The following is a 12,677-nucleotide window of genomic DNA, read 5'->3' on the forward strand; positions in this document are numbered from 1 at the left end:
TACCATCTCTTCTTCTAACAAGATTTGTGTTTTTCCATAGCCTATATAGCATCATCTGACATACTTTATTTACTTGCTTGTTTATCATCTCCCCTTCTTCCTAGCTGCCAGTAGCATATAAACTCTGTGAAGGCAAGGATATTTTTTATCTATTTTGTTCACTGTTGTATTCCCAGAGGACAGAACAGTGCCTGGAATACAGTAGATGCACAGAAAACAATTGTTGGATGAGTGAATTGAATGCATTTTATATAGGGTGGTTAGGATAGATCCTTCTGACATCTAAATAGAGATGTGTGACGAGAGAGGCAGTATGTCATGTGCCTATTTCGAGGAACATTGTTCCAGGCAGAAGGGCCTAGTGTGGCTGCAGCAGAGTAAACAAAGGGAGAGGAGTCAGATGAGATCAGAGAGGTAACCAGGGACTGTGATGATCACGGAAGGGCGTTGTATGCCATCCTCTGGACTCTTGGCTTGTAAGGACTAAGGAAGATAAGCTGTTAGAGGGTTTGAATGATGGAGTGACATCGATGTAGTTACTACTGGAAATAGACCAAAGGAGGGCAAAGGTAGAAGCGTGAAAACTAGATCAGATGCCACTGCAAAATCTAGGCAAGCGTGGTAGCAAGGGGGTGATGTAAACAGGTCAGGTTCTGGATTTGCGTTATTTTGAAGTAAGGCAAACAAGTTTTGCTAAATGGGTTGGGTGTGAGAGAAAGAAAGATCTTTAGTTGCAACGTTAAGGATGGAATTGAGCTGTAGAAGATACGGGATCTACCGGTTTGAGGGGAGGAAATAGTATTCAATTTGGCTGTGTTGTGATGCTTGTCAGATATCCAGTAGGAATTGTCCAGTAGAGCGTAGCTAGGTTCCAGTCTGGAATACAGATGTGGGCGGTGTGAGCATATAAGTGGTCCTGAAAGTTTGGATACTAGATGAAGCCATCTAGGCTAGGGAACATGTGTAGAAAAAGAAAAGATCTTAGGACTCAGCCTTTGGGTGTAATATTCAAAGATAGGAGGAAAAACCTGCAGAGGAGATTGAGAAAGAATGCTCACTGGAAGCATTCTCTGAAAGCAAGATGGGAGTGGGGGGGTTGGGGGAGGGAGTGTTTCCTACAGAGGAAGTGATCACGTCTGTCTAAATATAGAAAAATTGATAATATAGGAGAGGCAGTTTTAAGAACAGCAACCTTGAGGAGCAAGTTTATAACTAAAATTGCAGAGGAGTTGGGAGTATAAAGAAATTAAATAACCAATAGATAGATACACTTGTTTAAGGAGTTCCTAATCATTTATCATGGGAAGATTTAGACTAGATCGACTGATGAATTTAGTAGCCGACTAGTCAAGTACTGTGTTGTTCTCTAGCATAGTAATGGTAGATGAGTAACCTCACTTTTCCAGAATTCACTTGGATAAGCAAGGCTTTTCTTTGTAGAGGTAAATGTAGAACTTTTCTGTAATTTATGAATCTACTTATCTCTAAAATAAAATTACTGGTACTTTTTGATAAAAAATAGATAATTATTTCCCAGAGGCAGAAGGGAATAATAACTATTTCCATTTTCAAAGAACATGAGATTTGTTTTTTCACTACTTTTCTGAACTCTGTAGTTTGTCATTGGCTTGTTCGATTTTCTGATTTCGTTTTTTTAAACTTTTCAGGCTGGAGTGAGACAGCTTTATGTACAGATTGACTCTGCGGCCATGTAATGAATGAAAAGAAATTATACTTTTTGGGGGACCGACTTTTCTGGTACTGTACAATCCAAAACATTGTACCTGGCTTTTTGAAACAGAGAAATCATCACTACAGCTCCCCCGCACAAAGTAGACCAGGTAGCTGTGTGCACTCTGCCGGGAGTTCATAGCTAAGGGACCAGAATTAAGATGATCTGTTCTGGACTTTGGTCTTTTGTGCTCTTTCCTCCAAACCATTTTAATTTCTGAGGTTTCTAGTTTTGTTCCAGGGTGTTGCTTTTTTTGTTTGTTTTCTTTTCTTTTCTTATTTTTCCATTTCAAATGTCCGCATGCCCACCTCTCATCCCTAGCCAGAAAGAAATTCAGATTGTGGGCCTCCGATCATCTGAAGTGTTTTCACTGAAGCTGTTGGAAACCACTGCTTTCATTCCCACAAACCAGTGTTATTAAAAAAAAAGAAAGAACGAAAGAAAGAAATGGAAATGTTTTATATGTAATGTCACAATTGTTGACATTCTTCAGCATAATCATATGTTCGTAAAATTGTTTGTACCTTGCAAACTTATGAACCAAACCATATTGGGTTTTCAAAGTGCCTTCGTCTCAGAAAACATTTGCCAACATGGAAATTTACCATCGAAGGTCATGTGTATGTGTGTTTTTTTAAATGGATATTCTGTGATCTGTACAAAATAAGACTCTTGTTAGGAATGTATACAGATTGTCTTTTTGTGTACTTCCAGCATAGGTTTAGATATATGAAAAATTTCCTTTTATTATTTTATCTCATCAAAAAATAAAAGGCGTTTTTTGCTTTTTAAATCAAATCCAATTATCACACTAAATTATTTTGTGGACTGTATTTTTAAGACTTTGCAAATGCATCTGTTACATAGACAGTCATTTTCACTTCTTTAAAACATTTACTAAATTCCAAATTTTTATAAAAGCTACTGTGTCTATGATAAACTTTCCTAATCTGTCCTTGCAATTTTTGTGGATTTTATTAGTGAAAAGAAGAGGCAATATAGAATGAAGACAGATATGGTTGTGACAACGTCATTTTGCTTTTTCATTCTTCAAATGCCAAGTCATATAATCTGTTTTCTTGTGCACGTGTTGCACAAATACGATTACTTTTTTGAATCTCAAAGCAGCATTTATTGAATTTGAACTGTTGAAGGTATGGATCAAATGTGGTAATATATAACTCTTCCTAACGCAGGTATCTCAGAGGTTAGAAAATGTTGATTTCTAGGTTCTTGCGTATTTGAAAAATAAAATTACAATTTGAGATGACAAGTGCTTGAACAGTCTACTTAAATAAATATTATGTTTTCTGAGGAAATATTGATCTGGATAGACATTTTCTCACTGTACTTCATTTTATCACAATGTAGATTCATTCCCTTTTAACTTAAAAAAATTGAAATTGTTGGGAAGGAATAAAACTCTGCAGAATGGAAATAATTGTTTAGCATGTAGATAGATAATAAGCACTTTTTCACTGATGTGGCAGAAATTGCTATTGACTTTGTCTAAGTTTTAGAGTATCTTTTCTGACCCACAATTTACGAACTATACTGTATTAGGAAAACTAGACTCCTTTCTTCATACTTTTCTTAACTCCTACAGATTGCCTCGATATGTCCTTTTTTGATAGTCTCCTTTTTTGTAGATTAAGTAGTATTTTTAAAATACTTTTACCTACTGCCAGGCAGTTCTAAAGCTAAGAATTCCTGCAGTAGAATGTGTGTAACCGAAACAATTATCGAAATGTTTTAGGAGGGGAAGTATGAAAGGAAATGCCCTTTTAATGGTACTGTGTCTTCGCTGTAAGTGTGAGAAGAATTTGGAAGTTTGCGTTTACTGCCTAATCAAAGCCAGGGCACTTCACTGGGTTTAGGCATGTTATGGAAAATGACAGATCTGGATGAAAGCAGAGAGATTTGGGATGTGTGCCTTTAAAAACTGATTACGTGTAATTGTATTGCTATTTCACATATGGAGATCATATTTGCACTGGCCTGTAAAATTTACCAGTGTGTTTTGAAGTTTCAATTCTGGCTTTCGCTGAGCCCTCCATTCCAAGGGAAGTTTTTGTCAAAATATGCATCACTTTAACTATACTCTCAATACACAAGTGCATGAGGATTTTTTTTTTCTCTGATAAGGGATCGAATGTAAGGCTTATTAGAGTGATATGAAACTCTAATTTTGCACCTGCTACCAGAGATTGCCAGCTCATACCGTTTGGCAGGTTGGCAGTAACATTTATGCTTTAATTAAATGTCTTTAAACCTGTGTGTGCAGCAGTAAAAAATTAGTGAGAAAAAGCAACTTTTTCTTTTCACCCTTAGGAATTACTTTGTCTTATCAGTGTGTTCTTGGCACAGATGTATTGCTAAAGTAGATAATTTCACTTGAGAAATACTACTTTGATTAGTGTTATAAATTTAGAATGTCTCTATTGTTGGGCTCACCTTTGGGGGAAATCTCTGAATATCTGAATATGACTTTGCTAATATCTTCAAAGCCAAAATATTCTCTGGTGAACAAATTTGTATTGCTCAGGGAAGGTTTATCTACCAAGTAAGCTTCCCCAAGCAGAAACATACCTATACTAGTTGTCTGTTTCTAAATCTATTCTATTAATCAAGTTTAAGGGCTTAACCTAGGTACAGCTCCCTTATTTTGCTGACTCCTGTGCGCCTTTGTGAAGGACAGCATCTCGTTCATCTGTGGCTCAGTGTTCTCCGCGCCATCGTCCCCATTTCCTGCAGAGGCGTATCAGGAAGTGATACCCTGCTGGCATTATTTCCCTCGTAGCGAATGCTTCAGCATTCTTCAAAGCCTGCACATATATGCCAGGAACCAGAATACTGTGATTTTTGTGCACTTTGTGAAGCAGCCAAATCATTGACTACAAATGCAGTTGGTCAGAGTTCTCTAATGTTTTTACCTACTATAATCAAATTTATAGATTATTAATATGGTAGCATCCTCTTCTATAATGCTGGGATTTATGAACAAAAATATTCCATTGCTTAACATAGAATTTTACATGTAAGGGGACTGTCCTTCGAAGCAGTCTTGTTCTACCTCTCATTTATTACAGATGAGAAAATCGAGGCCCCCTAAAAACTGTCATTTACTCAAGGTCACAGAGATCAGTAGCAGCAAAGCCAAGACTAGAATCCAGGTCTTCTGACTCCAGGTCAAGAGTTCTTCCTACTTTCCTATGCTGCCTCTCCAGTGTAATATTTGCCTTTCTGTAAATGTGACAAAAAAACATTTGTAAATAAGGACACCTGACCGCCATTTTTGGTACATTAACGCACTTTATAAATGGAGTTTTACTGTCTTATTTTTCATATCTAATTATGAGGTTTAGAATATTATTTCCGTAGTATTCTTTATGGAAGATATAATTAATGTTTTTACTCTTTTTTACTTTTTTACTCTTGTGAAACCAGTTCCTGATTTTTACAAAATTGATGACATCTGTGCATTGGATACTATTAGCTTGTGAGTGAATTTTTCTGTTATTTTGTCCAAGGCTAAATCCAATTTAAGGATTGCTTAGTTTATTTTGTATATGTTCTGTGAACTCTGGCACTTTTTAGAAACCAGGGTAGTTCACAGGTCATGTCATTTCAGTCTTGCTGCTTTAGTTTTTAGTCACTGGAGAGCTTTTGAACTTTTTAACATTATTCTCAGAGCCACACAAAATTGGGCATTAAATGTTGTATAGAACAAATCTTTTAATTTAGTAGGGTAAAATTTTGAAGTCTTATCAGAATCTCAAATGCTGAACTGCTACTTTCAACTCCTCATAAAAGCATTACCTTAAGAAAGTTTATTTTTTTCTTTCTGTCACCATCCTCAGAAAAGAAAGGATTTTCCAATTCATAAGAACTTCAGAAAAATATATATATATAAAAAAGAACATTGATTAAAAGTTTTATGAATGGAAGATTGTTTTAAGACATTATCCCCCAGAAGCCTTAGTGATTCAGATCTCAGCCATAGAATCAAGACAGACATTGGTTTATGTTTAACCATTTTCTAACTACAAATTATAGACAGAAAGGTAGGGTTTAACCATTATTAAGTGTTCATGTGTCAGGCTCTTTGGCCTTTTTCATGTTATCACATTTGAAATTCTCACATTTCTATAAAGACTTTTGCATGATTTTATGATTGACAGCATTTTCAAATATATTTTCTCTTCTCATTCTCCTAACATCCCTTTGAGGAAGGAATTCTTAACCCCATTTTATAGACGAGGAAGCTGTTGTGAAAGAATTTCAATGACTTTACTTGGGGATAGCAGTGATAGAGCACAGACTCTAAATCCAGGGATTTTTTTTTGGATTGCTCTGTTTTGTGTGTGTCATTCTACAATGAGTTAAAGACCCAAGAAGTTGTAGCAGATCTAAACAGACTTTCCTATAACACATCAGTGAACAATCACTATCACAGAATTAGTTGATATGTACACATTGTTTAGACTCATTCTTTCTTTCTATCCTAATGCTGATTTCCTACCTTGCCATTGAACTTAAATTGCAGGCTAAAAAGAGCCATCAGGCTTCCTTTAAGCACTTTTAATACCTTGAAAAGAAAAAGTAAAAAGTTTTATTGACACTCACAGAGTAAACTGTTTAAAAGGGACTGCCCGGAAGAGAGAGTCAGTGCCAGTATGAGTCAAGAGAAACTGAACTGGCCAAGAGACATTAACTTAGTTATTAGAAAATTGTCTTTCCAAATAGTACAAATAATTTTGTGTAGCATGAGAGGAATACATAGGTACTGATTTATAACAACAATACATAGACACCTTTTCACTGTTTTTTTTTTTTTAAAACACCTACAGCACCTGGTATTCCTAGGTGATCTCCCATCCATGCACTAACCAGGCCCAACCCTGCTTAGCTTCTGAGATCAGGCACGTTCAGGGTGGCATGGCCGTAGACATAGACACTTTTTCAAAGGAAGAAGTCTGTTTCATAATTAGTAGTAACCTATGCTTAAATTTAATAATAGTTAACTTTGAACTCTTCCCACAGCTTTGAAAACTTAGTATTTGTAATTTTGATCATGACGTTGGAAGTCTGTAAAAAAAGAATGACTAATACATCCTATTATCCCCAAACTTAGCATGAATTTACACTTAACTGCTCAGTAAATGTTTGGTTTACTAGTGAGTTATGGATACAACAATAAGGGTTTGCCTGAAGACAGGCAAAACCTGTAATTTTAGTGTTTATTACAAAACACAGCTTTTTAGGTTTTGTTTTTTTTTTTTTTTTGGCATTTTTGCACAAATAAGTGACTTTTCATTCACTTGGGCCATTTTTTTCCAAGTAGCCCAGTGAGCTGTTCATTCATCTTAATACAGAAACAGTAGAATTATAGAGATGTTACTCATTTTGCATGCTGTTGGACAGGAATTTGGCAGAACTGGGACTGGAACCTGGGTCACTTGAATTTTTATATTTTGTATAGCCAAATGAGAAAATACATCTTTGTTTTTATGGAAAGTTGCCATATTCTTATTACTTCAAAGATCTATGTATAACATGTCTTCTATTTCATTTATCCCAGATGTGTTGATGTATCATCCCAAACTTTCTGAGGTATATCTTGAAGGTGCTTCTATAAAAATATAACATGTATTAAGTGATTTAAATATTCCCAGATTAGTTACCTTTTTTCCTTTCTCCTCTTTAAATATTAAGTTTTAGTAGAGCTTCCCTATATTTCTTTACTTTTCTTCTCTTTTCATTGCTGCTGCCATGGTAAAACTTGCCCTTTTTAATAGTGGAAATAAAGCTTTATTATGAATTTTAGTTTTTGAATTTTGTTTGTGTCATATATCATGCATCAGTTAGGCTCATGGAAGATTCTATTTTGAACGAGATGTTTCCCTGCCAAGAGTTTGCCACGTAACCCCATCACTTCCTCTGATAGCAAATCCAGTGATATTTTGCCCCAACTTTGTGAGTTTGATAATTAACAAAATGGACCTTTTATATCAGAAATACTGTGAATGAAAATTTGCCAAATCCCTACTTAGTGTATTCTCAACACCCTACAACACTTTACCTCCCTATCTTTAATGGTTTCTAAACATATGGCCAAGTTTGCATTTGGGTTTGATTCCTTTGGTGAAGATGTGGCATCAAAACGTTTCTAAACAAGGTTTGATTACAAGGCTAGGGTGGAATGTAAAATTTCGAAGACTATTTGTAATTTGGTTTGCATATGCTAAAGTGAGCAATTATGATCTGCCTAAGTACAATACAACAAATCTGTAATGTATACTTCACTTTTTGCTACTTGAAGACATTCTTGTACACATTTTGTTTAACCTCAGATGTACCTAAAAAGAATAAACAATTGTATCAAAATTCTTCCAATAAAATTTCCTAAAAATCTTTACCTGAATTGTACTGTCTGTTTGATGAACAAAAAACATTGTGCACTTAACAGTTACTGGAATAGAGTCTAGAGGACTTAAGGAATGAAAGGGAAGAAACAGGTCTCAGGCCAGGAAACAGCAAAATTCATCGGAGAGAGGAGATACTAGGAGACTGGAAATGTCTTAACACTGTGCAGATCCTCGTTGTGGCTCTTATTCATTTTTGCCTCATAACCATGTCTCAGTATTTATTTCCAGATACTTCCATTAACCCCAGATTGTCTTCAAACCTCATTCTCTGTGGATGTCGTGGCTTATAGGAAATGAAGGTCAAAAGCATATGATGTGAGCCTCCATTATCTTTCCAATTTTTTTCTCTAAATCAGAAGCAATTCTTTTTCAAAGTAAGTTTTCCACAAAACCCCAGATCCCACTCATCCCACCTTCTCAAACATATTCTTATCAAAGTAGCCTCTGTGGTATTAATCTCTGCCACATAATAATGGCTCTACCCTTGGTGTCCGTTGTCAGATATCTTACATGTGGTCTCCATGTGCTTCTTACACTTCCTATCTAACCTTTTCCATAGCTCCTAGTAAAGTGGCTTCACCCTTCCCTATTTTATAATCAAAGGCCATCAGTGACTTGCTTCTTGTCACATTCGTGGCAGAATTTGCCAGCATCTCAAATTCATCAAAGAGAAAAAGTAACATTTATGTATCCCACTCAACTCCCTCCTCAACTACCAATTTCTATCAGAATTCCTTACAGAATTCTTGGAAATCTAAACATTGCCTTTGCCATCTCCATTTCCTGAATCTCCCATCACAAGGTCCCTCTCTTAATTCCTCTGAAATCTTTTACATTCACCATTTGCATCCCCACTGTCCCATTCCAGTACTTCATTGATGATGGCATGCTGTCACTTGGAGGAACTGTCTGGCTTCCCGTCTATTCCATGCCCAGCTCCAGACACCTCTACTTCAGGCCCTGCCTCCCACATTCCCATCCCCCACCCGCAAAAATAATTCCAGCCATGCATGGCAGGAAGTCCAAGAAATTTCTGCTGAATCAGACCTTTGCCCGGGCCTTTTAAAAACATTTCCCTACCCCTGGTTTCCTGATTCCTGTCTGGTGGCCTCTCTGCATACTGGGCTTTGACCCTCTGGATCAAGAGCACCTGCCAGGGGCTCCCTGCCTTTCTTGTATTCTGTAGAATTAGCCATAAAGTCTGCAGTGGCCTATTTACACCTCTCAGAGCAGGTTTAAACAAGTTATTTACTATGCTATTTCACTATGCAATCTTTTATCTAGAGTTATTGCTTCCTTCCCCCAAGAAGCCACAGTGTGTTATACTAAAGTCCACTTTCAGTCTTCTGGCTCAGGAATCTTGAGTGGCTCCTTAATTGCTCATCAAATACGAATTCCTCTGAACAACTTCAGAAACTCACAATGCTTTTTCCTTATTTAATCTCATTACCCATGATATGGTGCCGCGTCCTCTTTCTACCCTACTGCGTGACAAGGTCCGGAGATGGGGACAGAGGCTTCAAGGAATGCATCGTCAAGAACGAGGACGTGGCATGTGTTTAGGGATAACTGGTTTCTTAGAAATGATCCTATTAATAGGGGGAATTTGGGTAGTAAGTGTAAACGCTATACAAATGGATTTCCTCAAAATTGGCTCTGAGGAAAACATAGTAAATTCCCCGCGTATGGAATCAGCTCTAGTCACCCTGACGTGTCCAGAATGCGTAAACCCTTTATTTGAACAATTATTAAGGGAAATTCCTTTTGACGCACCTCTTAAAGATATTATGAATAAATTATAACAAGCTGAATTACTAGAACCAGTTTATACTCCTGTTCCCACGCAGTTAGTAGAAAAATTAGTAAAGGATAAGAAATTTACTCATAAGCCTGTGCCTACTATAGAAGGGCCTCCTTTTGTGGCCTAGTGGATAAATAGAAAACTCTGGTATCCACCTAGGGGGGCTAATAGTATGAAAAGATTACCTGATCTTCCTTTGCCTTATACAGAAGCTTATAATAAAGATAGTATACATGTAGTGAATAAAGATAGAATTCATGTGCCTTATAGTAGTTTAAGTTTCATAGAAAGGCTGGCTAAGTCAGGATCTCCTTGGTGGTTAAAAACAAAGGAACAGAAACTTAGCTTATGAAAGCAGCTTTGTAAAACTGATTTTTATAAATATTTTCCTCATTACTGCACCAAGGAAACTTTTGAACAGCTATGAGAAAGGTTCAGCTTGAACTTTAGATATAGCATAAATCAAATAGCATTTAAAAGATTTCTTCAGGCAGAAAGAAGAACAATGTCTGCCCACAAGCCAATGCTTGCTGTTATGAATACATCTATCTATCACCTTTACTTAAATCAAACTGTATCTTATGTAATAGATATAAGAATTAAAGTTTAGATTGTTCCATCAGGTAGTTCTGTTCTAATGATTGAGAGAAAAATGTACTAGTTAATCATGAACATTAATAATAATATACTCTATAAGATTTTCTGCTTCGCCTAACCACAGAAATTTAACTCCCTGCTACCTTAACAACAAAGTATAATCAAATGCCAAAATAAAAAGTATAAAAGTTGTACTCAAATCACAATAAAACGGAACAGTGTCACACCGCCTCTGAGCTGTGTAGTCGACTGTCTCCCGCGCCGACGCCTTGCCCACCTTCGGGGCCCCCTGGATCCTGTCGTGGCTGGACTGCGGCAATATGGGAATAAGCAAACTTCATAAGGACAGAGGAACAGCAAAGACGGGGAGGAGCAAGCAGGACCAAAATAGACATAGATACAATGACAACAATTTAGTACTTTTCATTCTATGCAGAAAAACAAAACACTTTTAATGGGACTGTAACTCATTTAAACAATGTCAGCTCGTCCAGCTCTACTTTCAGACTTTTAAAAATCTACCATGAAGTTCAGGCTTAGCACATGCTACTGACATTTAAATAACAGTTCACCTTTATCTGATGAATTCTTATAACCAAGAGGAGTAATAATGGCAGCAGTAAGATAATACTCAAATGCATCGAGACTGGCACTGGTTAGGCAGTCGAAAGTGAACTTGTACTCTTTGTAAGACGGCCACTGCTAAAGCCGACATTTGTGTATTATTTTGTTATTAAAAACAATACAAAAAAAGCATTCCCCAAAGGATTTCCTGTATGTAGGCACATAAATGGTATTTTAAAAGGGTATAAGTAACCAAAAAAATTTAGATTGACGGCTAAGCCTAGGTGCAGGTTCACAGTAGTTAGAACCCTGCCATTTGGCTTAGACTTTTGCAAATATAACCACTTCTAAAATTATAAATAAGGCCTGATCAGCCATCACTGTTTCCCACCCTGGGCATTAAGTTACATCAGACCATTATTCCACTTTATAAGACAAAGTCACTACATTTATAGTTATATGAGTTGGAACAAAACCTTGCCATTGGCTTGCAAAGACTTCCCCAGGCAAACCTGTCCCGGTGGCCAGCAGCTATGGGAACCTACAGGGAGAGTCATGTTAGGTAGAGTCAGGATTTCAAAAAGGTAGAGCAAATGTTGCTTTTTTCCCTGACCCCTCTCCACATGGGTCAGGATGTAGGTAGGCCCAATGATGAAAGTATGAGACACAGCAACCGAGTACGTAGAACGAGTTTCTGGCCAAAGGACCAAAAAGAAGAGCCTAAGGATCCAGGAAGTACCGAGGTCATGGAGAGGGTGCAGTTCAGGAAGCAGCCTCACACTGTCTTACAAACCCCAAGGACCACTTGTCACTACCCATTACCCATGATATGGATCTGATCCTACCTAGCATACCGGCAGAATATTTCCATGCCACCACAGGGCACAGTCACACACTCGCCCACACTCACTCCTACAGGGAAAGTGCAGACATGCCAGGTAACCTCATGTGCTCTTCTTAGGGTTGTGGGAGGAAACTGGAGGACCTGGGGAAAACCCAAGCAGACATGGAGAGAACGTGCCAGTCCAGACAGTGGCCCCCAGCGGGGATCGAGGTTTTTTCATCAACATTGTAAGAAAATGACATTCAAGGACCTACTGTACATACAAGTTAAGTTGCTTGATATTGCCCACGTGGTGTGGTAGCGGATGCTGAGCTCATTCCCCCACCCCATAATGGGTAAGGGACTTTTCAGTGTCACAGCTGACGTGGCACAGACCACCTGTCCTAGTCAGTCACTCCCCTTACGCCCCGCCAACCAATCAAAATACACTTATGTGAATAAAAGAAAAAGCCCTGCTGCGATGGGGGCTCAGCCTTTGGATGTGAATCTGCTGAATGGAGCCAGTACCAATAAACGCTACTTCCTGCTTATTGCCTCGGTGTCCCGTCTCTCTGTCTGAGTATCCTGCGACAAAGGCACTGAGGCTCTGTGCTTTTTTCTTCCCTCCAATCTTTTATTCCTCAAGATAATTTCTATTCATCTGACATCTGCGCTCTGCTTGCTGTTAAGTCCAACCATCTGGGTTTTTTGGTTGGTCGATTTCCATTTCTC

General features: G+C 37.7%; 1 protein-coding gene and 1 pseudogene across 2 annotated transcripts in view; one reads left to right on the forward strand and one right to left on the reverse strand.

Moving 5' to 3' along the window:
* The window catches only part of SLC30A7 (solute carrier family 30 member 7), a 53,914-nt gene extending 50,912 nt beyond the window's left edge, over positions 1-3,002 (forward strand). For both annotated transcript variants that reach the window (XR_003048657.1, XM_006919568.3), the window contains one exon: positions 1,668-3,002. Coding sequence is in view for 1 of the 2 variants with exons in the window: in XM_006919568.3 (XP_006919630.1) it covers positions 1,668-1,715 (48 nt within the window). In the remaining variant the exon portion in view is untranslated. The remainder of the gene's footprint in view (positions 1-1,667) is intronic.
* Positions 3,003-6,573: 3,571 nt separating this feature from the next.
* LOC112469131 lies at positions 6,574-6,682 on the reverse strand (annotated as a pseudogene).
* Positions 6,683-12,677: the final 5,995 nt, after the last annotated feature.

This window comes from Pteropus alecto, unplaced genomic scaffold, assembly GCF_000325575.1.
Source record: "Pteropus alecto unplaced genomic scaffold, ASM32557v1 scaffold106, whole genome shotgun sequence".
NCBI lineage: Eukaryota > Metazoa > Chordata > Mammalia > Chiroptera > Pteropodidae > Pteropus > Pteropus alecto.